At 45.9% G+C, this 23,534-nt stretch overlaps 8 protein-coding genes and 2 non-coding genes across 10 annotated transcripts; 3 read left to right on the top strand and 7 right to left on the bottom strand.

The window, feature by feature from the left end:
• Positions 1-895: 895 nt before the first annotated feature.
• On the top strand, positions 896-3,217 carry GGI43DRAFT_421750 (uncharacterized protein; the record flags this gene model as incomplete). Its single annotated transcript, XM_083208002.1, has 3 exons — positions 896-1,618; positions 1,682-1,908; positions 1,969-3,217. The coding sequence occupies 3 exons, from the start codon at positions 896-898 to the stop codon at positions 3,215-3,217; spliced, it is 2,199 nt and encodes a 732-aa protein (XP_083062916.1).
• A 540-nt stretch (positions 3,218-3,757) lies between these two features.
• Positions 3,758-3,844, bottom strand: GGI43DRAFT_t78. The gene has a single exon. It is a non-coding gene; the product is annotated as a tRNA-Glu (tRNA).
• Positions 3,845-4,124: 280 nt separating this feature from the next.
• GGI43DRAFT_t77 lies at positions 4,125-4,203 on the bottom strand. Its single transcript has one exon. It is a non-coding gene; the product is annotated as a tRNA-Glu (tRNA).
• A 147-nt stretch (positions 4,204-4,350) lies between these two features.
• On the bottom strand, positions 4,351-5,107 carry GGI43DRAFT_400220 (uncharacterized protein). Its single transcript, XM_083205444.1, has one exon. The coding sequence runs from the start codon at positions 4,964-4,966 to the stop codon at positions 4,694-4,696; it is 273 nt and encodes a 90-aa protein (XP_083062915.1). The 5' UTR covers positions 4,967-5,107; the 3' UTR covers positions 4,351-4,693.
• Positions 5,108-6,912: 1,805 nt separating this feature from the next.
• GGI43DRAFT_400218 (uncharacterized protein) lies at positions 6,913-11,036 on the bottom strand. Its single transcript, XM_083205443.1, has one exon. It carries the CDS (start codon positions 10,882-10,884, stop codon positions 7,075-7,077), a length of 3,810 nt encoding a protein of 1,269 aa, XP_083062914.1. The 5' UTR covers positions 10,885-11,036; the 3' UTR covers positions 6,913-7,074.
• A 405-nt stretch (positions 11,037-11,441) lies between these two features.
• Positions 11,442-14,384, bottom strand: GGI43DRAFT_400216 (P-loop containing nucleoside triphosphate hydrolase protein). Its single transcript, XM_083205442.1, has 4 exons — positions 14,083-14,384; positions 12,786-14,028; positions 12,518-12,720; positions 11,442-12,456 (listed from the first exon to the last, which is right to left on the bottom strand). The coding sequence occupies exons 1-4, from the start codon at positions 14,203-14,205 to the stop codon at positions 12,055-12,057; spliced, it is 1,971 nt and encodes a 656-aa protein (XP_083062913.1). The 5' UTR covers positions 14,206-14,384; the 3' UTR covers positions 11,442-12,054.
• Positions 14,385-14,516: 132 nt separating this feature from the next.
• GGI43DRAFT_400215 (uncharacterized protein) lies at positions 14,517-15,685 on the bottom strand. The gene has a single exon (XM_083205441.1). The coding sequence runs from the start codon at positions 15,426-15,428 to the stop codon at positions 14,760-14,762; it is 669 nt and encodes a 222-aa protein (XP_083062912.1). The 5' UTR covers positions 15,429-15,685; the 3' UTR covers positions 14,517-14,759.
• A 410-nt stretch (positions 15,686-16,095) lies between these two features.
• Positions 16,096-16,917, bottom strand: GGI43DRAFT_317978 (uncharacterized protein). Its single transcript, XM_083201809.1, has 2 exons — positions 16,301-16,917; positions 16,096-16,239 (listed from the first exon to the last, which is right to left on the bottom strand). Exons 1-2 carry the CDS (start codon positions 16,663-16,665, stop codon positions 16,164-16,166), a joined length of 441 nt encoding a protein of 146 aa, XP_083062911.1. The 5' UTR covers positions 16,666-16,917; the 3' UTR covers positions 16,096-16,163.
• Positions 16,918-17,963: 1,046 nt separating this feature from the next.
• On the top strand, positions 17,964-19,301 carry GGI43DRAFT_421747 (FAD-dependent oxidoreductase; the record flags this gene model as incomplete). The annotated part of the gene is made up of 2 exons (XM_083208001.1): positions 17,964-19,184; positions 19,257-19,301. 2 exons carry the CDS (start codon positions 17,964-17,966, stop codon positions 19,299-19,301), a joined length of 1,266 nt encoding a protein of 421 aa, XP_083062910.1.
• Positions 19,302-19,699: 398 nt separating this feature from the next.
• Positions 19,700-21,988, top strand: GGI43DRAFT_400209 (asparagine synthase-domain-containing protein). Its single transcript, XM_083205440.1, has 4 exons — positions 19,700-20,397; positions 20,486-20,899; positions 20,956-21,492; positions 21,558-21,988. Exons 1-4 carry the CDS (start codon positions 19,771-19,773, stop codon positions 21,627-21,629), a joined length of 1,650 nt encoding a protein of 549 aa, XP_083062909.1. The 5' UTR covers positions 19,700-19,770; the 3' UTR covers positions 21,630-21,988.
• The last annotated feature ends 1,546 nt before the right edge of the window (positions 21,989-23,534 follow it).

Below are 23,534 nucleotides of genomic sequence, written 5' to 3'. Positions count from 1 at the left end.
CCTGTTAGGCAGCAGCCTGCGGTGGGCTGAGTCCGGACTGGTTTCTAATCAGTCTCCAAGCCTCTCTCTCGTCTTCTTCTCATCCTCCCCTCAACCTCGACCTCATCCTCGTTTCTGTCCTCGCTGCTTCGTTTGTGCCTTGTTACATGCTCTGGACTCGTGCTTGCTTGCATCAGGCCTAGTTACTGCCTCAATCCACGCCCCTCCCCAGTCCTCTCCACTCCCTGGAGTTGTATCTCGGTCCCTCTCGCGCCCACCCTCTTTTCCTATCCCCGTGTGTCCCGGGTCCCTACGTCCATATATCCAATTTACGCCCCGTCCTCTTTGAGACCTCTGTTTGCATCTTCTCTGTTGCATACTTCGCGCCTCTTTTTGATCTCATCAAAACATCATTCTCGAGTCGCCATTTCTCCAGCGTCAGCATCTCTCGCATATACAGCCTGTTCTAGCGAAGGAGCCGTTAACCCCGGATACATTTCAAAGCGCTCTGCTCGAGATTGATTGCCTGGGCTTCGTCCGTCTCGCATTGACATTTGCACTGGCTCGCTTCCCCGTCCAGCACACTGTGGGCTAGGACTGCCCATTCAGATCGCGCCCATTAATTGGTAAGGTTTTACTTTCTTCTTTACTCATATATCTGGCCTCCTCTTCCCTGCTGGCCTCATCGCCTCAGGTTTCTACCATTTCCCTTTCGGTATTGCATAGCCCTCGTCTATCTTCGGGCTTGTGACTCACACGCCTGTCGACCCTCCATTAGAGCCTCATTGCTACATCGACGTTTTCTTCTATTGACAAGGAAGCTAACCGCTTGCTGCAACGTGGATAGGACTCTTGTGGCCATATCTCATCAATCTTCTTCCCCACCCAGGGAAAGAAAATTCAGATCTAAGCCGCCATGTCCCTCCCAAACCCCCGCAGACGGGCTCCGGTGACTCGTCTGGGAACCGATTGCGAACATGAACTTTCTCTTAAGACGGCTGCCATCCTTCGCAAGGGTGCCACCTTCCACTCTCCCACATCTCCCACTTCTTCCAACGACGACTTTGTCCCTCCCCGACTTGAGAGATCCCAATCAGACTTTGATGATGTGGTCGATGCCAGCCGGCGTCGCATTGCCTTGACTCTGAACGACATCGACGAGGCCCTCTCCAAAGCAAAGGACCTCTCGCTGTCCGACAAGAGCCCCCGAAGCCAGACCCTTCGGGACACAAGCCTGCCTGTTCCTCGAGGCTTCCTCGAGATGCCTGTTGTCGACCCTGCCATGGAGCGACGGGTCCTGCGCCCTCGCTCCGTTCGACGCTCACGAAACCATGCCTCTGATAGCGGCATTGGCAGCTCGGCCGCCTCTACCAACGAAAAGGCCGCTGCCACAGACTCTACCAAGAAGCCCCAGGTGTCCGCCCTGACCAGGTCGGCTGCTTCTAGCACCACCGCAATGCTTCCCAGCCTCAGCCCTCGGGCTATCAATCGCATCCGCGAACACACTCTCCGCCCTCTCTTGGAGAAACCCACACTCAAGGATTTTGAACCCATTATTTTGGATGTGCCTCGACGCATTCGATCCAAGGAAATTATTTGCCTGCGAGATCTCGAAAAGACCTTGATCTTCATGGCACCGGTAAGTCGACTTCTGACTGATGATGGTGTTTGGGGTGATGCTTATCGGTTGTTACGTCAAAAGGAGAAGGCCAAGTCCGCCGCCTTGTACCTTGATTTCTGCCTCACGTCCGTCCGATGCATCCAGGCGACTGTCGAATATCTAACCGACCGCGAACAAATCCGGCCCGGCGACCGACCTTACACTAACGGATACTTTATCGACTTGAAGGAGCAAATTTACCAGTATGGCAAGCAGCTCGCTGCCATCAAGGAAAAGGGCAGCCTTGCCGACGACATGGATATTGACCAGTATGTACCATGCTTTATTCCTCTCATCAATGTAGAGAGCCCTACTAACGCCCCGTCAAGATCTGACGAGGTCCGACTCTATGGTGGTATCGCCGAGAACGGCCGTCCCGCTGAGCTTGTTCGCATCAGAAAAGATGGCACCGCCATTTCAATGGCCACTGGAAAGGTAGTAGACATGGGTGAATCTCCCGCACCACTGAAGCGCTCCCTGAGCCAGCAGCGTGAGGATGAGGAGGAGATCATGCGATCCATGGCCCGCCGGAAGAAGAACGCCAGCCCGGAAGAGCTGGCTCCCAAGAAGTGCCGCGAGCCTGGCTGCACCAAGGAGTTCAAACGCCCCTGCGACCTCACCAAGCACGAGAAGACTCACTCTCGTCCTTGGAAGTGCCCCTTCCCCACTTGCAAGTACCACGATTATGGCTGGCCCACCGAGAAGGAAATGGACCGCCACATCAACGACAAGCACTCTGATGCCCCTGCCATGTTCGAGTGCCTGTTCAAGCCCTGCCCCTACAAGTCGAAGCGTGAGTCAAACTGCAAGCAGCACATGGAGAAGGCACACGGCTGGACCTATGTCCGCACCAAGACCAACGGCAAGAAGGCCCCCAGCCACAACGGCTCTATCGCCCAGCAGACTCCTCCTCTTGCCAGCGTCTCTACTCCTTCCACCACCCCGTCCTACAGCGTCCCCACGCCTCCACAGGAGGGCACTCAGATCATGACCAATGATTTCCCTCTTTACCCCGCCGAAGCGGATTGGCTCGCCACCTACGGCATGCAGCCTGAGACCATCGATGCCATGGACCTTGCTCTCGAGAATCCTTCTCCTTCTTCTGCAGCATCCTCGTACGAGCAGTACCCACCCTACCAGAACGGCTCCACCTTCATCATCAACGATGAGGATATCTACGCTGCCCACGTCCAGGTCCCTACTCAGCTTCCCACCCCCGAGCAGGTCTACAGCAAAATGATGCCCCAACAGATGCCAATCTACCACACCCAACCACAGCCCTGTGCTACCATCCCCGCCATGGCACAGCAGCAGGAGTTCTCTCCCAACGCACAGCAGAACGCGGTTTTGTACACACCAACCTCACTGCGTGAAGTCGATGAGGGTTTTGATGAGTCTTATGCTTCTGAAGGCGCCGACTTCCAACTGTTCCCGGCCTCACTAGACAAGACGGCCGTTTTCCAGTCTCTGTTTACAGAGATGCCAAGTGCCAACCTTGGCTTCTCCCAAGCTACACAGCCAGACATCTTCCAACAGATGGACTGCTGGAACCTTGACTACCAGGGATTCCAAGAATAAATAAACAAATAAAAGAATGACAGAACTCCCCCAAGAAAGACCGATAAAGACGTCTTTGCATTGTTACCAACACTTTACCCATTCACCACTACACTTGTTTTAACGATTTTACGAAAAGATTTCGGCAGTTTTAATGATTAAAAGGGTTGCCTTGTGTATTAAGATTTTTTCATTCTACTCCTTTCTCATTTACACTTGAGACGTTTTACGTGCGCAGAAGAAGCATACAAAAACAGCTGAGGGTTTGGCCATACGGGCCACTGAGGAGGGATTATAGCTAGCTTTGGGTATGAATAGGGATAAGCACTGCGATCTTATAAGACGCTGATATGTTGCTACCTGGAGTAAAGTTTGACTTTTATTTCAATTCAATAAGAATTATTAAGAAGATTATGTGTGCCTCTTGCCTTTGTGATATGACATATTGCCCAGTAGTTAATAAATATCAAAGTCTAATTAATGTTAGGTAACTCTAACAGGTAACTCTAGCAAAAAGGAAGAGGAAAGCCAGTAGCCAAACAATGTTGCAAAAAGTAAAGTCTCCGATACTGGGAATCGAACCCAGGGCTGCTCGGTGCTTCAACGGAAGTTGAGAGCGAGCGATGTTAGCCACTACACCATATCGGATGTGCTGAGTTGAGCGATGGTTGTCGCTTGACTCGTTGAGAGGTGGGAACGTGAAGTGGTTCATAACCTCTTGGAAATTTCTGCCAGAGTTGAGTGGAGTTGTGTAGTGGAGTGGTGCATAGTGGGAAAAAAGACTTTAATCACACAAGGCAAGCTAATACATGGGAAGAAGTGGGGACTGGCTTGAAAGAAAGAAAAAGAGATGGAAGAAAAGAAGTGGAGAAGAGAAACGGTGTGGTAGATGTTGTGGAAAAAGGGCAAAAAAGAAATGTTTTGATATCTCCGATACTGGGAATCGAACCCAGGGCTGCTCGGATCTTCATGAGAGCGAGCGATGTTAGCCACTACACCATATCGGAATTGTTCTTATTGACAAGGATGGTGCAATTGAGGTATAGAAACTGTTGGCAAGATATGTGAACCCAGATAATCCATCAGCATTCAGTTTTGTTTCCATTGGAGAAGTCGTAGATTAACTGTATTATTCTATTGACAAAGCCAAACTAATTTGAATCAACCCATCTGAGCTCATTCTGCCGCTAAAAGCAACAACCAGGTATTGAGACATTGGAGCTGTATCAGATCACTAATAGCTAGAGTCCTTAGTTGAGTGCGGTGATGTACGACCACTGCTCAAGAGGGCCGCTGAGAGTCAAGAGACCACCGCCTGGGCAGCCCAGACTTCCGAGTAGGGCATTGGCGTTGACCTATTTTGTCTCCATGTCAGTTGGATTCTTAAGTTTAAGGGGGTAAACGAAACCTACGTTGCAGTTATCTTCAGTTTGGATGTCTTGAACGGCCTATCATTTATCATTAGCATATCGACTTATTAAGAACCAATTCAGAAGCCTAGATACTTACCACCTCTAGACCGTAGAGCTTGCCGTCATCTCCCTGGATACCATCGGCGAGCGCTGTCACGGCGGTTTGTAATCCGTCAGATGGGAAAGTAAGCTGGGAGCAAAGAGTAGCCGCCCAGTTGAGCTTGGTTTGGGAGTCGAGGTCCAAGATGTTCTGAGGGACAGTGCTGGGCTGGCCGGGAATAGGGAAGCAAATCGCTGAATCAGCCCTCGCGGAGAGGACGAGGGCGAGGGTGGTGAAGATGGCTGTTGTGAACTGCATGGTGGAAAGGCTTTTGATGCGATTGGGCTGTATTGGAAGTCGAAAAAGAAGTGGTGAAGTTCGAAACAAAGAGACGTATATATATGTGTGTTCACAAGACTTTGACAACTGTTATAAACTGAGACGTTTAGTTAATTCTTTTTCTCCGGATAGTCAATTACCCCGATTGACAGGAGAAGAAGCTTCATTGTGTTTAGTATACCGTCTAGATTAGGAAGGTTACAGTAAGCTTATGTTGTTTAAGCTACAAGAATATTAAATTTTCCTAACTTGTCGGATAGGAGATCATGAACTTCTCTATTAGAACACTATATGCTGAGGTGATTTGTTGAACAAAGTCCTGTCATCCAAGTTGCCTTTAACGGAAAAATTTCCTCAGTACTTGCTGCCGACCCCGCGCATTTCACGATGGAAGCATCAGATTACTGAATTGTAAATAAATTAAGCCTAAAGAAAACTATTTTACCCGCGCCTCTTATAATGTGCTAAACTGATATAAAAGCATAAATCACTGCATCAACCGGCGGTTTGTGTACGATCTAGGCAACGAAACATACGACCGGGTGTAGTCGACATATGGAATAATCTAAATTCCGGGCTGAATATGCAACGGCTCTCGACTTTCCATTTAAGGATAAATCTTGATTACTCCGTGAATACTAATCCAAGTTATTTTTAGATACCTGGTTTATGCTGTGACGGTGAACGATGGTGTAACCTCGCTAATCTTGTAAACATCTAGACAGGCCCGATAGCATACACCGCATGCTGTATAGAGGTAGTCACATGTGAGCCAGGTGAGAAATAAGCATGCATGTTGCAAGCGAGAGGTGTGGGAAAGAGTATAATATGCCAGAATTGGCATCGTGGATAATAGTCCTAACAGTGATAATTGCCTAAATACAGATATACATAAGTCAATCGCTACTAGTTTTTCACAACGCCCGTTCTAGCTATATTCACTCCTTGTATAACGTACCAGTGCCTGTGCCTACTACACACTCATACTGCACCAAGAATGAGATCATTGATCGGATCTGATTGACGAGAATTTAAGGCTAACCCCTAATTGAACACAAGTAATGATTAATTTGATGCAAAAACACGTAGGACTACGAGCGTTTTTATAATTTGGATAAAATTGTAGTATCGTGTCCCGCAGGCTAGTGCAACTATATATATTCCCATTTTTTTCTTTTTTTTCCGGCTAAAAAGATGTTTTCATGTAAATATGAAATGACATGTCATACAAAACACAATGTCGTACGAATTATTACCTGTTGTCTGGACAGCCTTATCGTCTTGACCACTTCCGGCTCTCTGCTTCTCGTATTCAACATTACACTTTCTAGCAACACTCGACTAATATAGATTATGGATGTATTAAGCAGTTATACTATCCGAATGTTAGGCTCTACTTTTTACCACTTGAAAGGCAGAATTTTGCTGTTACTATATCAGAATCTCAGCACTGGCTTAAACTAATTAAATACCTAATTGGCGGCTAATATGTTTGTAAAGATGCTGTGGTTTTGTTGCCGAATGCATTCTCAAGGGAAAATATTGGCGATAAGAGGGGTTGTTAGGAAGAGGTAAGTAATATACAGCAGCGGCTAATTTACTATGATATGCCAATAATTTAATAAGCTGTAAGTTATTATTGCTCAGTTATATACTATACTAATAATCCTTTCCTATTCTATCTCAACCACTATAAATTGTACATGTAAACAAGGCCCAATCCTATTTCTCCACCAATTAAACCCCCCTCTCCGCCTCCCCTACTCTTACTCTCAATGTCGTAGAACAGGGCCCATCCTTGCTATTAGATCTTTTCTCCCTTAGGGGCCTATAGTATTAGAGCGCGTTTAACGTTTCCCCAGTAAATTATGCTACTGCTTCTACTGTGACGAAATGTGTTCCATAAATGAGTAGTGACACTAAGATAAGGAGACGAACTTTAAGAGTATATTTAATTTCTGTTTACATCTCTCTTCTTAATACAATTGCCTCCAACCCACTATCGTCATACCAGCTAACTTGGATTGTCTGTCAATTGTAAGTCTTATATTGACTATCCAATTCAATCTTGCGCCAGCCACGCGATTTTAAATTCGATTACCTACCCACGCCCTAATGGCACCAAAGAATTTTGTAGATGTCTGTTCGTTTGAAGAACCATGCCTGGCCGCTGCAGCGTATGAAAGTTTCGGATGAGCGGATCGTGACGTTAGCTCCATGCTCCATCCATGACCGCCGTCGCCTCTCATTTTGCGGTTTTTGTCCGCCGAAAAAGACGAACGACTCTCGTGCGGCTCTCCCCTTTTATAGCCATAGGTTCGTTTTCCATTGCCCATTGCACTGTATCTGTTTCGACCAGACGTTTGTACACGGTATGGCCGCTCACGAGAGGTGTCCTCTTTCGAAGAGGTTACGACATATTTAACATGCTCCAAGTTTGTGCCAAAATGCTTCAGCTGATACAATTTTTTCACAAGAGTGTCAACTCCTTGTTCGTCAAGAAGCACACCATCTGGACAAGTGGGCTCATTCATATTCTGCTGGAACGTCTCAACCAGCTGGAGGTGGATCTGCCTGTCCTCTTTCAAGGCATCGAGGCGTTTCTGGTTTGTAAGGATGCCCCTCTCTTTTGCGGCTTCAATAACACCTTGTTCTTCTTGAATGAGCATGTCTAGATATTCCAATGTAGCGTCGTTAATATATGTGATAGAGTTTTGTTTCAAGAAAAGACAAAATCGAGCTGCAGCTCGTCGAACCTCGCTGAGCTCTTCTTTATACTCTTCAATAGTTTGATCGAGCCTGGTGATAGATATTTGCCGTAGCGTCACATCGTCTGCGTTGGCCTTCAACTGCCTTTCGATTTCAGTATCTTTGATTTGGCCTTTGGTCTCCGATAAGTCATAAAGAACATGTAAATGCTCTTGCCATCGGTGGGAACATCGCCTGCAAACGTTCGTGCCGCCAAAAGCCGCGCAGCCAATAATACCTGGATCAGCGACCACATCTTCTTTGACATTTTTCAGAGAGCAGATACGGTGGCAGTGCGACTTATAAACGGTGACAACTACCCCATCCCCGAAACCGCTATCTTTAAAATCACAACAATCGGTGTTTTTGCAAACCGTGCGAGGTTTATCCAGCTTCTTAGCTATAAATTGAATCCTTTCCAAGTGAAGCCTCTTATGAAGATCCGCTCCTCTCAATCTTGTGTCATTCAACTCCATCTTCTGATTTTCGCATAGCTTGATATTTTTTCTGATAGATTCTGCAATGTTTGCCATGGGTTTTGTCAGTTCTGATATTAGCTTCCGCGCTCCATTCAGGCTCAAGGTGCTGACAACAGAATGAGGTGGTGTTGATTCGAAGTAGCCGAGAAGTCTATACGCCTCTTTTCTTGAGTGATCCCAACTTCTACGTATCTCTTCTTCATTGGATATCGGTACCTTCTGCCTACACGCTGCAAGGTAGCGAAAGCTTTCTGAGTCAAAACAGTATGTAGTTGAAGTTGAGAGTGTAATAGGAATATCCGATTGCTCATCAAGTAGCGATTTGAGTGGTTTAAACGTATCTCCGGGTGCGTAGTTGGAGATGCGCGTATTAGTAAAACCAAAGGCCATAATTTTTGCGGCACTACGGTGTATATGGGTGAGCAATTCCTTCACACAGTATTTAAAAGTAACGGTAAGGCGAGCGTTATTAGATTTGACAAGGACCAGAATACCATGTAGTTCATCGTAGCTGCTAATAGTACTCAGAATATCGTTCATGTTATCCTTGTCGTAAGAGTGGCCCCTTGTATCTCCAATGCCTGGAGTGTCAATCAATCGATATGTCTTTGTCCCGATTGTGACCGGGTACACAGATGACTTCTGTGTTGCCGATTTTCCTGTTGAACCATCTGCCTCATCATCACGAGCGCCAACCTTGATATTGTATTCTTTAATTCCCTCAGACAAGTTATTTCTGTCCATGTATTGGAGAGAGAAGGAGCATGGAATTACAGATTCGAGCTTATCTGCGTCTTTGGCCTCATCTAGTGTTGAGTAATTCAAGTAATTAACAAACGCATTGATAAATGTTGACTTTCCCACTCCAGTCTCTCCGAGAATGAGAATGTTGATATAGTCAGACTGATCGAGTTCAGTCAAGAGTGCCCTGAGCTCTTTTGTATTATACCTCTCGTAGGTAGTCCCGTGGTTAGCATCATTGCATCTGAACTCAAATGTACTGTAGGCGCCGCGGCCACATACGCAGTAGAAGAATCCATCGCTGAATCCGTATTCGATCGCAGCAAAGCATACTGGACAGACCCATTCCATAGAATTAAAACTGCATTTTGATCTGGGGCAAGGTACCCTAACAATGGCTCTCTTGACTGGTCGTTCACGCTCACTAGTGTCCAGAACTGTACCACGGGATTGAGCGAAACATTTTGAGGAGAGAAATTGACGGTGATGGAGAACATCAGGGATGTGCTCATCCTTGCCCTTGTATTGGGAAATGTATGGCCCCGCATCAGAGCAAAAAGGAGAGTCCGTTGCATCATAATCCATAATGTATACGGGCATATGCTCATCTGACTGACCTAGTAACTCCAGTAACAAAGCGCAGTTATCATTCCATTCCTTCTTTTGATCCATTGACGCGGAATTGAAATGAAATACATAATAGGAAGTGTCTTTATGAGATTTGCTGACCGTTTCCAGAGAAATCCCATTGTGGCCCAAATATCTTGCACCCTGTGTAGTAACGCTGCTAATGAATTCGAGCTTGCTACATTCTTGTCCAATAATGGCGGATGCATGCTCTACCGTAAAGTCTCCTGAAGTGGCGTGTTGATATAAGTCAAACAAGATCGGGCACCTCCCTTTCCCCTTTCGGGCTCCCTGTAAGGCGTAAAGAAGCCGATTTGCGGTCCAGCTTCTGAGTTCTTCCAGAGTCTTCATATAATCAAAAACTTGATTCATATGATTTTTGCTTGTGTGCATCATGTGGCTTGCCAAGTATGTGTAATAACTTTGGAGACCAGCTGCAGAAGCTCCAAAGTCATCGAATAGTTGAATAAAGGCAGATAGGTCGTCATTTCTGATTGGACTGAAATTACAGTGAACCCCCATTGGGACAGATATCATATATGAAACTGCTGTGATAGGTAGCAATGTGTATTCTATTGGCCATCCCTTTCCGCCGTTCTCCCGTCGAATATGATCTTGTACGATCTGAATGAAGCTGCATACTTCCGATACGTCTCTCATTACGAGGCCTTCTTTTTCGAGGACATCGCTATAGAGCATGAGCTCGCTGCAAAGTTCCATTGTAGGAGTTGTTTCAGGCATGAGATAGGCAGATTCGATAGCGTATGTCAAAGTATCCAGATCTTTTTCCAAAGTGACATTTTTCTCTTCAGATTGACCAGCTTTGCTTGACATGGAACAATTCGCTGAGATAACACTCCTCAGACCCCAGTTAATTCCAATCACCACGTGAGTGCAGTCATTTTTCTTCAAAGGCGTCAAGTCGCTATAAAGCTTAAATGCTTCAATCACCTCGATCAGCGTCTGCTGCACTGTCGAGACATGATGAATAATGGCGGCACAAAACTCTCCACTGCTGGGCGAGAAATCACGAACAAAAACTGCAGCGCCTTCAAGATCAACAAGCCCGGCAAGAATATTGACTGCAGTGGCTTCATCTATATTAAGGGCCTTGAATATATCCGTGTATGAAGCGCATTTATAAGGTCTGATTTCCACAGTAGAAGTTGGCTGTGTAGATACATAGCTGGCTAATAGGTCGGTAGGTAAAATTGAGGCTTGCAGAAATTTATCTGCTTTTGCATCATATAGAGCACCAATTTGTGCAACGCGTCTGAGGGCTGGGCAAACTTGATCCTCCATGATTGGTCGTAATGTGCAACTCTTGGCTGTGAGATGGTATATACGAGGATAAGAGATCTGGGTTTTAACAGAAAGCGTTGATCTACAGCCCGTATATTGTAGGCATACAACGTTTATATAAACATTAAATCTTAATAGGTTTTTTTTATGGCTAACTATCAATATCTCTCAACTCATCTTCAGAAATACATGTGGGAGGCCGACAAAAGACTCAGGATCAACTATGACTTGTGGAATGTGTATCATTCACGAGCCGTCACATGCCCATATGGTTGGGCTTAGTGTATGCAGTTTCTCTGCATGCATGCCGAAATATCTTTTTCAATGCCGGATGTATTCATTTATCTCTCATCCTGAACTTGCAGCCTAGATATGAGGCAAACCGGCCGAGAGCAAAATGATTTGCAGAAATCTTCTCCACAGCGCCAATTTACAGACCTAATCATAATGTATATAATAAAGCTCAGGGCCAACAAGCGCGTATGTCTGCATGAGGGTTGCATTCATAATGCTTGAATACGCATTCATGCAGCTATCGTTAGTACAGCAGTGGGAGGCCTACACCCAATGTTGTGTAAGTCTATGATTGGCCCGCGTAAAGCTAGATACAACAAGGAGGGCGAATTTCATATATCGTGCCGTTTTATCTAGGCAAATAGTAGTAAATTTACACATGAGTAGGGCAAAAACAGAGACTGTATACGAAGGGAGAACATCGTATTTCCTTTCTTTTCTTGGTGGCTTGCTTCATAGACCAGTGAGCATCTAACACGACAGTCTTTTACCCCCACAGTACCGAATACTATTGATATGAGGCTTCTGGGGCATATAGATGCCACAATAATGATATATGGAGCCTGTTTACTCGTGTAACACAATTCACTGTTGTCAGATATGACGAGCCGTCGGATCGCTATGACCTCTCCTGTGCCAACGCATACTGCATAATATTCGCGACGCTAATAAACGATGTTGCCCACGAAAAGTGTGATTACCGTTGTAATCATTATTGGAGTCCGTAGTTATACTAGAATTGATTTATTTTTGCAGGATTACACGTAGGCTCCTCGTCACTCTGAATCGTGGAATTGTAGCTGGGGCATTATCGTAGAAAAGAAGAATTTCGATGCTAGTTTCTATCATGTTTATTCAGTAGATAATACGTTAGAATCAGGGATGAATTTTTGCCCCAGTATCCGTCAAAATCTTTCCTACAATGTCCCCATCATCCACGTCAATGACAAAGTCACGTAAGTCATCTCGTTCTGTAATCTCCTCATCGTCATTGAGATACACGTCTAGAATAATGCCTTTCACCTTTTCCGCGCCTGACATCAAACTACGCGCCCCCAATTCTTCGTGGTAGTGAGACTTTGCAAGTGTCGAGCATACAGTGCCATCCCTTCTGACCAGTAGTCTAATGTTACCGATGAGTCTCTCCTTGATTAGACAGATTGGAAGGCGCAGATCCTGGGCCAATTCTAATAAGTACTTATGAGTGATGACGGCTTGTTCACCAGCGGAGAAGGGTAAAAAGGGAATGAAGTCTGAGATACGGCCTGTAACGGGTGCCTGTGTGCTTAAATTAGCGATATGTAGCATGATTAAGAACTTCTTAGCAGAGGCAGCTTACACGAAACTTCTGTAGAGAGTTTTCTCGTAACTGCTGCGAAAGCTCTCTGACCAGTCGAGATCTCTCATTTCCGTCATCACCAGCTATAGTATCATTCTTTTTGTAAAAATCCAGAATTATATTATCCAGTGCATTTGTCGCCAATATCCATATCGTTTTTGAGCAGTCAATCTTTTTGCCATTACGCCTGTCTCGATATTCGCCTTTATTGTAACAGTTAGCTCCTTGATAACTATAATCATCTACGCGATGGGAAATGTTATCATACCATTGTCAAAAGGGAGCAGTAAAGATGAATGGATTTCCTCGGTTGTCTTTTCGAATTCGTCCAAGAAAATAATGCATCTTTTCCCAGAATGTTCAGCGAGGAAGTTATTCAGTGCTGAGCCAGCTTCGCAACCAACATATGGATGTCTCGGGCCAAATAACTCTATTTCACGGGTGAATGTGGTACAATCAACCACATCTAGATCCAAAGATAAAAGATGACCGAGCTGCCGTGCCAGTTCAGTCTTTCCGTGACCACTTGGCCCAGCAAAGCACAAAACGAGAGGCTTTTTAGCCGGCAACATCAAATGAATGAGTAATTTTTGAATAAGCAGCTCTGTGGCGACAGATTGTCCAATAAGGAAATATGGAATGCCTAAAAGTCCCTGACAACTTCTGAGTCGGGCAATTTGTCGCCTCTTAGTAGAAGGCGGCTTCAATTTGGTAGACTTTTCCAAGAAATAGCGATGAGTGAGATTAATATTCTTGGAAAGCCTGACTTTTGTCTTCAAGGAGCACCACGAAGTCTCTCCAGTCACCTCAACATCTTTCTGGTCTTTTTGTTCAAAAGTCGTTGCATTATCCTTCAGATATGGTGTAAGTAAATCCTTGGGAATAACGCGGGGGGAAGCTCCTTTGCTGAGGAGGACGCAAACCATATTTGTTGTGTCAGCTTGCAGTGTTTCACTGCACATGATTGCAAATGCCAACAAGGGGACTTGCGATGATTCATGTGCAGCATCAGGACTCGCTCCAAGCTCGATGAGGAGCCGCACAATATTCTCATCATTGGATGCAACGGCATAGAACATGAGAGGAAACCCTTTAGCTGTGGCATTGATCTTTTGTACAGTGACTGCTGTATCACAAAGATTTAGATAGCTTCGTATATGAGATGCTGTAGCGCCATGTTGAATGGCTGATGCAAGACTATACGGGTCGAAATAGTCTAACCCTTCTAGAGAGATATTTAGCAAATTTGGTAAAATAAAATCCCATTCTGTGTCACGGCCGTTGTCATGCACATCTCTGGTAGAGACTTGAATATCGTTATGGGACTCAGTGTTGGGAAAAATTTGGTCTGACAAAGGAGTATTTGCTTGAGAGCTTGATAAACTCCTCACTGAAAGGCTGCCGTGCTCATCGTCAAGGGAAGGGGCCGAATCTACGTCAGGCAGTCCTTGAGTGTATACTTGGAAAAGATCATGATGTCTCTTAGCTGCATCGACATCATTATTGCAAATCTGAAGAGATTAATTAGTAAGAATATAATTTAGAGATTTCAAGTATATAATTACGCTGAGTAAATTGATGGCTCTCTCTCTGGTGCAGCCGCATTCTTTCATCAAAATTTCAACGGGGTGGCCGTCTTCCATATCAGAATTGATTTCCGTCCAATAGACCGATTGAGTATCTGACATTATGATATTATTATGGTATTATGGTACTTTAAGTGCGATACTATGGTTGGAAAGTGAAAACCCCCTTGGACCTTTACCGCAAGGGTTATAAAGAACTTCAATGTTATCTACGTGTACGCATTACAGATGATTTGTAGGCCTCCCAGTAACCACACCTTAATAATCCTCGCATAAAAAAAGGAAGCCTGATTTTCTATTCACTGTTGCTTGCATGCATCATTGGGTAGGGTTTACGTCGCTACAAACATGTACACGCACCTCCCCCGCTTTCTGCAGCTTTGCGACAAGGCTGTGGGAGGCCTTCAACGTAGCCGCTTATCTGAAGCTACCTAATCATATGATGCGTGTAGGAACATTTATGTTGCATTCATCATTCAATATGCCTAGCCAACGCATTTTAAATTACAGGTACTCTGCATATAACAAATGTTTTATATTGGTCAAATTCTCATCTGCGGTCACAGTCGCAGGTCATAACTGCATCTATCCTATCGCTTACTATTTATTGGCCTGTTTGTATGGCACCGTTCCATGTCACTTCATGCCGGTGGCCTTTAAGAGCTTCTGCGATTAGGCTGTAACCCCAACCCAGAAACCAGGGCTACTTGTTCCTCAAGTGCCTTCTCCGTGGCCTGCAGTGAGGCCTGCAGTTCCTTGTTGGTGGCCTGCAATTCTTGACATTGCCTCGATACTCCTTCTCCGTTGGTTTTGTGAAACGCCAATAGTCGCCGCAGTTTGTTCACTTCTTCATCGGGGGCTAACTGCAACACATTAATTGGTTCAGGTTGGTGTGCCTTTGTTTCCGTCGTATTGCTCTTTTGGCCGTGCTCGTTGGTTCTACCCAGGAGCTGTGTGTAGCCCTTGTCCAAGATCCGTGATATTTGTTCCTCCAAGCGTGCAATCTCAGCATCCTTCTCTGCTACTTTTCTCTTTTCGTCCTCCAGAAGCGTTTGAGTAGCTAGTAAATCCTGCACCAGTCGGTCGACTCCGTGCAGGCTAACATCTCGGGGCTTTTGAGCCACTGCCATTTCATAGTGAGACGGAGGAAGATTTGTTTGCTCTTCCACAGAAATAGGAGCGTTCACAAAAGTCTCAGCGTCTCGAACTGAGAGAGTCCTAGGCATATCAGGAAAATCAGGCCATGCGCGTCTAGGAACTATGTCTGCCATGGTGGGTTCAATAGTAAGGTTTGAGGAACGAGGCGAAGAGCCTAGCATAGCCATGATGAATATATGCAATGTTGGAATGATAGTGAATGGTGTTGAGAATATGGAAGAGGGGAAAGAAATGGAATAATATATTGTAGAATCTCAGTTAGGGCTGCTGAATTTATATCGATGGAAGAAGCTATATGTACTTAGATGTGTTATTAACTCCGCTTTTAACATATTTCAACGCAATATGCAGAATACTGCATAAGTCCTGCATTAATGTAGTGCTATTGGCGTATATTGGCCAACTGATGTAATGGATTAGTAGGTACTCTTGAAGTGACCTTGCGTTGGGCAGCTCGGCTGGAATAAGTATAAAGCAAGGAGTGTTGAGTACATGTACTTGGGCATGGACACTGTAATATCAAGATAATCTCTATTCATATTCATTCCTAACAAACAGCGCAATAGGATTAACTATCTATAGTCAAGCTTTTCTATAATAAAGAAATGTGCTTAGAATTTGAGGCAGATCGGCATTTCTGGTATTTGCCTACACATGTCGACATTGACATGCAAGCAAAACTGAAGGGTAAATGGAACGACATCACACTGATAAGGCACAAGGTCAATTGCTTCATCCGAAGGTTGAATAAGAACCAAGCTCTCTAGAGATTTGTAGTTCCAAGATCTATAAAACACCTGCGCCTATGCTATAAGAACAGCCGAATAACTCCACTAAGAAAAATCGGGTATATTAAATGTGACAAAATTGACATCTCTTTGCTTAGATTTGTAAATGATAATTTAGCATTCGAGAGCAACGTCCTTGACGGTAATTTCGAGCGCAAGGTCGGTGTCGCCAATAATCTCGATTTTGCCGCTATGAAACGATGAATATTAGCATGTTAATTGGAGAAAACATTGGTAATCGTGCAACTCACCCCTTGGAAGTGCCATCGTTTCTATCGCATTGATCTAGGATGGTCTGTACGGCAAAACGCAGGTCTTCCTGATCAATGTGTGTGCTGTGCCATGAGTAGGTGTTTGCAAGACAAGCCCTGGCGCTACCCATGCTGAAGCTGGCGGTATGTGAAGCCTCGATGAGGATCGGGAACTCCAGCTGGGGGTCGAACTTGTTGCCGGCAATCTCGTTCTGGAGTTTTCTACCATCGGAGACGGAAAAGCTGGGGATGGAGGCGTCGTTGTGCTTGTAGCAGTGGGCGGTGCCGGCGGTGGCGGTCGCAGAGCCCAGAGCAAAGAGAGAGAAGAGAGCAGCAGCTCCCTGGACGTAGACTGAAGAGCGCATCTTGACTTGTGTAATTCTTGATTCGTTTAAATGACGAGAAATAGTAGTTGCGCGTTGAGACTCAGCTTGTAACAAAGTTGCTGTTGTTGATGGTCATTGGAAGGGATCTACAATGTGCTGGGACTGAGTTGCTTTATAACTACGTGTATGTACACCACAGCCATAGCCACTACTCATGCTTGTGAGATTATAGCGATAATCTAATTCCATCACTACTTCGCACTTCGCATGCACCATAGCCCATAGCCCAACACTTTGGTTCATGCCAGGCTATTCTTGGACGAGCTTTACTCAGTGGTCAAGAAAGCCTCGAGCTAGAGCTGGCTGACTCCAAAAATAGCACGGAGGGCGAAGCTGCCGCACTTTTTTCAGCCCGGCTAACCCGCAACGCTCTAGACTGGCTGCTGCCCAATTACTAAAGCAGGCTATTTCTAGTGACAGCATCTAGAACAGGGCCAGCGCAGAACAAAGCATTGTATAAGCCAAATAGCGTCCGTCGTCTTGAGTTAGACTTGCGTTAGACGGACAGTCTGACGTAAGATCCCAAAATCTACGGCTAATGTTTCTGCGGTGGCACTAAAGAATGGTTCCTGGTTTGTTTACTTCAACTTAGTGCCTCTACTGGCCTCTCTATATAAGCGTGTCGACGGACATTGGCGATTATTAATCTTTGTGCCTCAACGGGGTCATTGAGTAATACATAGCCTATCTGTTGAATAAGGTACGGGGTACAGCATACACTAGCTTATTGCCTCGGCCTAAGGCTTATGTTAATCACATGAACGGCACAGGTACAGGAAACGATCTTGTTTAAGAGTAGTTATAAGTCTTCTATCCCGCATGCAACTATGGATCTTTGAAGCCACTATCTAGATAACCGATGTTAGCGCTATCTTTAAGATATAACCTTCAATATATAAACGCAGAAATTTCAGATCATTCTTGGGCGAACGTATGTTAAGTATCATGAAATGTGCTATAAGCTATAGGCGAGCTGGACCGAGAAAATACCACGTAACAGCAACAGAGCCGAGGATGTCGCCACATTATTACTACTCCAACTCCTACCCCAGCAAGATCTTAACATTATAAGTATGAATTAAGAGGCAGCTAAGGACACTGCAGTCAAGCCTTTTAAACTTCTTCTTCTCAAGTTCAACGTTCTATTCAATTTATCTGCATTAGACAGCAGTCCGCTTACTACGTATATTGCTGAAGCCATTTCATAGCACATATCGTGGTTCTTTGGACGCCACAACACCCCGGAAGAGTAATACACGCCCAAAGACTTAATCACCATGAAGGTCATCATTATTGGCGCCGGTCTTGGTGGTCTTACCGCCGCTTACGCTTTGGCTAAAAGCGGACATGATGTGGAAGTCCTTGAGCGCAGCTCCAAGCTGAACCCTACGGGAGGCGGCATCAGCATCAGGCCGAGCGCAAGCAAAGTCATCCAGAGCTGGGGTCTTCAGCAGACCTTGGAGCAAATCAGTGACAGATCGCCATATGTGAGCTATCGCGAACTCAATACCGGAGAGGTGCGGACCACCGTCGTCGATGCCCCTCAACATGCCGACTGGGGAACCACCAGACGGGCCATGGTCAAGTTCCTTTACAAGTTTGCAACCGATGCTGGAGCGCGCGTTCGCCTCGGCGCAGCCGTGACTCGAGTTTCTGACGACGCGACGCGCGCTTCTGTGACGCTGGAAGGCGGAGAGGAGATCTCAGCCGATCTCATCATAGCTGCAGATGGCATCAAATCACATACTCGTCGAACCGTGTTATCGGATCTTGGCCCCCACGAGCAATGGGAGCCCATTGTCGATCACACCACATTCTATGGTTTCAGCGTGGCGGCAACCGACCTGGCCAGCGACCCAAGCTCGACGAAGCTGACGGAAAACACAAACATCAACACTTGGAAGGGCGAAGGTGGCTTTGTGGTGACTCGATACAGTTCCAAGTTCAACCGCGTTGGGCTTCTGTTTGCCATCCAGGGAGAAACAGACCAGAAGGGTCTCTGGGACGAGAACGGCGATATCGAGCACGTGCGTCGTTTCTTTTCCTCGTCGTGCAGTGACATGATCAAGGCTCTGAAACTCACCGATGCTTGTGATCGTTGGAGAGTTGCTGAAGTGCCGAACCTCCCTCGCTGGTCAAGCAAGGCTGGCAGAGTTGTGCTGCTGGGCGATGCCGCTCACGCAATGCATCCCAACGCTGCCCAAGGTTATTCAACCATCATCGAGGATATTGGAGTTCTGCAGCTCCTCTTGTCTAAGTACTCAGAAGCCTCTGTACCAGAGATTGTGAATGTCTGGCAGGCAATTTGCAAGCCCAGAGCAGAGAGAGTCAAGGAGTTCTCACGATGGAACACTAAGCATCTGTCGGGAAGAACTGCGCGTGCCATTGGTGCTTCTCACGAAGACAGCGTGCTTGACGGTATTGTACCAGATGGAAATGCCGAGTTTAGCAGCTTGGAATTCTGGAAGTGGAATGTAGAATATGATGCTATCGCTGAGGTATGTCTGTGCTGATTATCTGCCTATTTCTCCTTATTCAGCTGAATACTAATACGAAACTATCAATATTAGGCGAAGAAATATCTTGAAAAGAACACGAGCCTCTCAAAACTATAAATATAAGATATGATGCATCAGTTCTTTCAATTTTGTAAGAGGCAAATTGAGTATAGGTGAGAACATGTAGGTTAGCATCTCGTATGGGAAATGCACGTATGAAATGAGGACCATGAAAAATACAAATGTACATAAAAACAAATTGCAGAGAAATTTACTTCCTTCTTGTAAGAGAAATCTTTTACTTTACCTAACAGTACTTCTGCACATCAGACATAAATACATTTAACGTTGCTTTACCTAAGGAATACAGTAGTGATATATTGAGACTGAATTAGACATCCCCATTCACTCGGTAGAATGTCGGTGTAACGCGATGAACGTCTGGTGCCCGCGTGGCGCTGCAATTAGCGATAGTGTGGCGCACGGCCTTAGCCCTTCTTTGCCCTGAATTTTATCATGAGCCATCAACGTGATCCTTGTCAATGTAAGATATCGCGTAGGTGATTGCTTTCTCACGCGGCTTACAATGTGCGGCATCCATGCTGCCATATCAGCAGATGCAAACTATCACACATTATCCCCAGGACTCGAGGAAAGGCTTCGGAACCGTGGCCCTGACCATCTTGGGGCTGTGAAGACGCAGCTCCGTCAAGATGATGTGAGCTCCCTCTACTTGACTCTGACCTCTACGGTTCTCTCCCTGCGCGGAGACCACGTTGCGAGGCAGCCGCTAGTTGACGAGGAATCCGGATCTGCGTTTTGCTGGAATGGCGAAGCCTGGAAGATTGGTGGCAAGCCTGTCGAGGGTAATGACGGCGAGGCCATCTCGTCTATGCTGATAGCTGCAAGCAACAACAACTCAGGCGACAAGGATAGTGTCCTTGACGCACTGCGATCCATTGAGGGACCGTTTGCATTTATCTTCCTGGATAAGAAAGCGAAACGGTTGTATTATGGACGCGATCGCCTTGGTCGTCGGTCCCTACTGCTGAAGAGAGAAGAAGACTTTCTTCTCTCCAGCGTAGCAGAAGCTCCTGCTGTGGGATGGGCCGAGGTCGAAGCAGATGGTTGTTATACCATTCAGCTGAGCGAAGCCAGCTCACCGAAAGACTTGGTGCCTGTAAGACATGACTGGGATCAGTCCGAAGCTTTGGTAAGTTACTTAGAAGTGCTCATACAGGTTACCTGGTAACTATAGAGTATGGGGTACCAATCGAAATTCGTGCTACTTACGTTTTCAGGTGTCAAGTATTGGCGTATTCAACGCTTCTATTCCTACGGCTGCGACTACTCCTCTAAGTAATCAGTCTCTCTCCGTAGAGCAATTGCAAGACCATCTGACGGATTCACTCCAACTAAGGGTTCTGAATGTCCCAGTACCCCCAAAGGCGGGACCTTCAGACGCGCGAGTTGCAGTGTTGTTTTCAGGAGGTTTGGATTGCACAGTTCTCGCTCGAATCGCCAGCGATATAATACCCACCGGGCAAGCCATTGACTTGATTAATGTTGCATTTGAGAATCCCAGAATTGCTTCTCAAAACAAAAATATTTCCACGGCCGAGCTATATGAGCTCTGCCCAGACAGATTGACTGGAAGAAAGTCGTTTGCGGAGTTGTTGGCGGTCTGCCCAGACAGGCCGTGGCGATTTGTGACTGTAAGGATTCCAATACATAAGTTGAGTTATGCAAACCATTAATCGAGATCATTTAGGTAAATGTTCCTTATGAGGAGACTTCTGCTCATCGAGCAGAGTTGATAGATCTCATATACCCTCACAATACTGAGATGGACCTCTCTATTGCTTGTGCTTTGTACTTTGCCGCACGAGGCAAAGGAATGGGGCAGTTGTCCTCAGATTCAGAGGCTGAGCCGTATAGCACAACAGCTCGAGTGTTGCTATCGGGTCTTGGTGCCGATGAATTATTTGGCGGATATGTCCGACATGCCACCGCTTATACACGAAGCGGATATACGGGCCTTATAGACGAATTAAAATTGGATGTGAGTCGGTTAGGCAAGAGAAATCTGGGACGAGACGATAGGGTCATGTCTCATTGGAGCAGAGAAGTGCGATTTCCATTTCTGGATGAAAGCCTTGTGAAATGGGCAATCGAGCTACCTGCATGGGAGAAGTGCGACTTTGATAACCAGGGGACGAGCTGTGATTATGACCCCGAGAAAAGGGTGCTACGTCTCTTGGCAGGCAAACTGGGCATGTGCTCTGTGGCTACAGAGAAGAAACGAGCGGTAGGTGACGACTCAATGGAGCGCATAATCGTTTTGAACTTTTACTAACTGTCTATTCCTTTCAGATCCAATTTGGAGCTCGAACTGCCAAGATGGAGAGCGGCAAAGTCAAGGGCACCACACTGCTTCTCCCATGAAGTAGGAAGGATTCTACATGTACATATATATAGGTATGCTCTAAAGTGAGGCATGACACGTTTCTGAGGAGGAAAGGCAATCTCGGCGGTGATGATACAACAGATACTTCCGAGCTATCACGACCGCAGGCAGCATTTACGGAACGGCTGTGCGTTTGCTGCTTTGCAGCTAACCCTTTCGTCCAGATGCTTGTCTGTCCCATTCTACAAAGTGTCGGTAGCAGTGACGTCGTAAAAGGCAAGTCTGAGTCGAGATGTCTACCCCTTTTCTATTTGGGAGCCTGGCGGGGGTAAACTCACCCTAGATCTAGCTTCTCGAAAATAAAATGAATAAACATCGGTGAAGACTGTCAAGTGCGTATTCAAGCGCGTATTTTCTTGTTGGCTATTGGTTGTAACGGGGCCTGTGATTCTTCTATCAGCATCTAACCTGTACTCGTATTACTTGATACGAGCCCAAGAGCACAACACAACAGTAACCCTACAGCTATACTTACAGCTATCAGTATCTTCGGCACCGAGTAATACGGATTTGGACTATATCTGCGAACCCCGCGTGAAAAGATCAGATGCCGGGCTTTGACATCGGGAGCCCCCTAATCGGATATGCGGGACCGGCAATAGCGCACGTTAGACAGGGGGCCTTGACAGAATCAAGGGTTGTAGCGCAAAAGCGGAATACGAAGCGAAGGGAGAGGTCGATCGAAATCTTCCGTAGCGATAGAATGTTGGCGTAAGTTGGGTCTAGGACAGTTTTTTCTTTCTTATTTTCTTTTCACGGTATTATCCGTATTACAAACCATACCCAGGTGTCGATATCCCTATGCGAGTATATAGGTGGACGTAAGCAGAGACATAGCACATGTGGAGCTGTATTGACGTTGCACTGCACATCTTGGATGCAAAGAATCTTTCTAGACGTCATTCATTACGGCTCCGGCAAATGCCGTGGTAATGATCAGCATTTCGGTTCATCGGAGGGGCCAAGTTTCATGTTTGCCGGTCGTGATATAAAAAGAGTCTGTGCGAAGAGGGGAAAATCCTAGGTGGGCTAATGGATAACACTACTTGGAGGAGCGGAAGTCATGACAGCTATGGGTATACGTATGTTAACTCGTATAACACGAAGGAATTGATAAAAAAGACCGCATGTACTTCGTATAACGATATTTTATGCATGTATAATGCGGAGTTTGTGTAGACTCTGTGTCTTGATAAGCTATATTTTTTGCTCTGTGCTACTAATAATATGTCTCGGGTTTACATTCTTCTCCGGGTGTGGCGAAGCGAAAGGATGCCCCCTTGGCCTGGAAGCAAGGGAGAGGAGCCGTGTTCTTTTTCACCTTGTTCCTTTTTTTCTTTCTAGGTTCGTTTTTTTATAGCGTCGAGCTTGCGTCAACCGTTTTGATGTCAACCGACCACAGGCCCAAGCTTGGGCTGTCCACCCACAGATCCACCTGTCTCTGATATTAGCTTGATCGTCTACAACAATACAACTGAGACACAACCGCCCATTGTATGTTCCAACACACAACTAACATACCAATTACATGCTTGCACTAGATAATATACTAGTATCTCGACAAATTTTTAATTTTGTAGCGATAGCCTAGCTGCCTTTTTCATTGCTGCTATGGGCGCCAAGTGCGAGTACGGAGGCAAAAGTCTATCACATCTCAGTATTCCGCGAGATTGCTGTTTGAAGGGAGAAGAAAGCCACGGTGGATACGTACGGAGCCGAGAAGGGGCCTCGAAAGCCGAGCCTTTGTCAAGGTAATCTTATATTTTGCGGAATTAACTGGCATTGTCTGTTTATAGTACAGAAGTATATTCCGCATCCACTTTGACTATCGTCATATATGCAGCGCAAACATATTATAGAATGCAAGTGATAGATGGACCGAC

The sequence above is a fragment of the Trichoderma evansii genome, assembly GCF_050947405.1.
Source record: "Trichoderma evansii strain SZMC 28006 chromosome Unknown GGI43scaffold_5, whole genome shotgun sequence".
NCBI lineage: Eukaryota > Fungi > Ascomycota > Sordariomycetes > Hypocreales > Hypocreaceae > Trichoderma > Trichoderma evansii.
Note: the sequence above shows the minus strand (reverse complement) of the source record. Positions and strands in the feature narration are given on the sequence as shown.

What these genes read in the sequence shown, in the direction of transcription:
- GGI43DRAFT_400220 (XM_083205444.1), bottom strand. Translation starts at nt 4,966, where the DNA reads ATGCAGTTCACAACAGCCATCTTCACCACCCTCGCCCTCGTCCTCTCC.
- GGI43DRAFT_400218 (XM_083205443.1), bottom strand. Translation starts at nt 10,884, where the DNA reads ATGGAGGATCAAGTTTGCCCAGCCCTCAGACGCGTTGCACAAATTGGT.
- GGI43DRAFT_400216 (XM_083205442.1), bottom strand. Translation starts at nt 14,205, where the DNA reads ATGTCAGATACTCAATCGGTCTATTGGACGGAAATCAATTCTGATATG. An exon ending in GAGCCATCAATTTACTCAGC is followed by an intron (nt 14,029 to 14,082) that starts GTAATTATATAC and finishes TAATCTCTTCAG; the next exon opens with ATTTGCAATAATGATGTCGA. An exon ending in ACTCTCTACAGAAGTTTCGT is followed by an intron (nt 12,457 to 12,517) that starts GTAAGCTGCCTC and finishes TTAAGCACACAG; the next exon opens with GCACCCGTTACAGGCCGTAT.
- GGI43DRAFT_400215 (XM_083205441.1), bottom strand. Translation starts at nt 15,428, where the DNA reads ATGGCTATGCTAGGCTCTTCGCCTCGTTCCTCAAACCTTACTATTGAA.
- GGI43DRAFT_317978 (XM_083201809.1), bottom strand. Translation starts at nt 16,665, where the DNA reads ATGCGCTCTTCAGTCTACGTCCAGGGAGCTGCTGCTCTCTTCTCTCTC. An exon ending in AACGATGGCACTTCCAAGGG is followed by an intron (nt 16,240 to 16,300) that starts GTGAGTTGCACG and finishes ATCGTTTCATAG; the next exon opens with CGGCAAAATCGAGATTATTG.
- GGI43DRAFT_400209 (XM_083205440.1), top strand. Translation starts at nt 19,771, where the DNA reads ATGTGCGGCATCCATGCTGCCATATCAGCAGATGCAAACTATCACACA. An exon ending in GGGATCAGTCCGAAGCTTTG is followed by an intron (nt 20,398 to 20,485) that starts GTAAGTTACTTA and finishes TTACGTTTTCAG; the next exon opens with GTGTCAAGTATTGGCGTATT. An exon ending in GGCCGTGGCGATTTGTGACT is followed by an intron (nt 20,900 to 20,955) that starts GTAAGGATTCCA and finishes GAGATCATTTAG; the next exon opens with GTAAATGTTCCTTATGAGGA.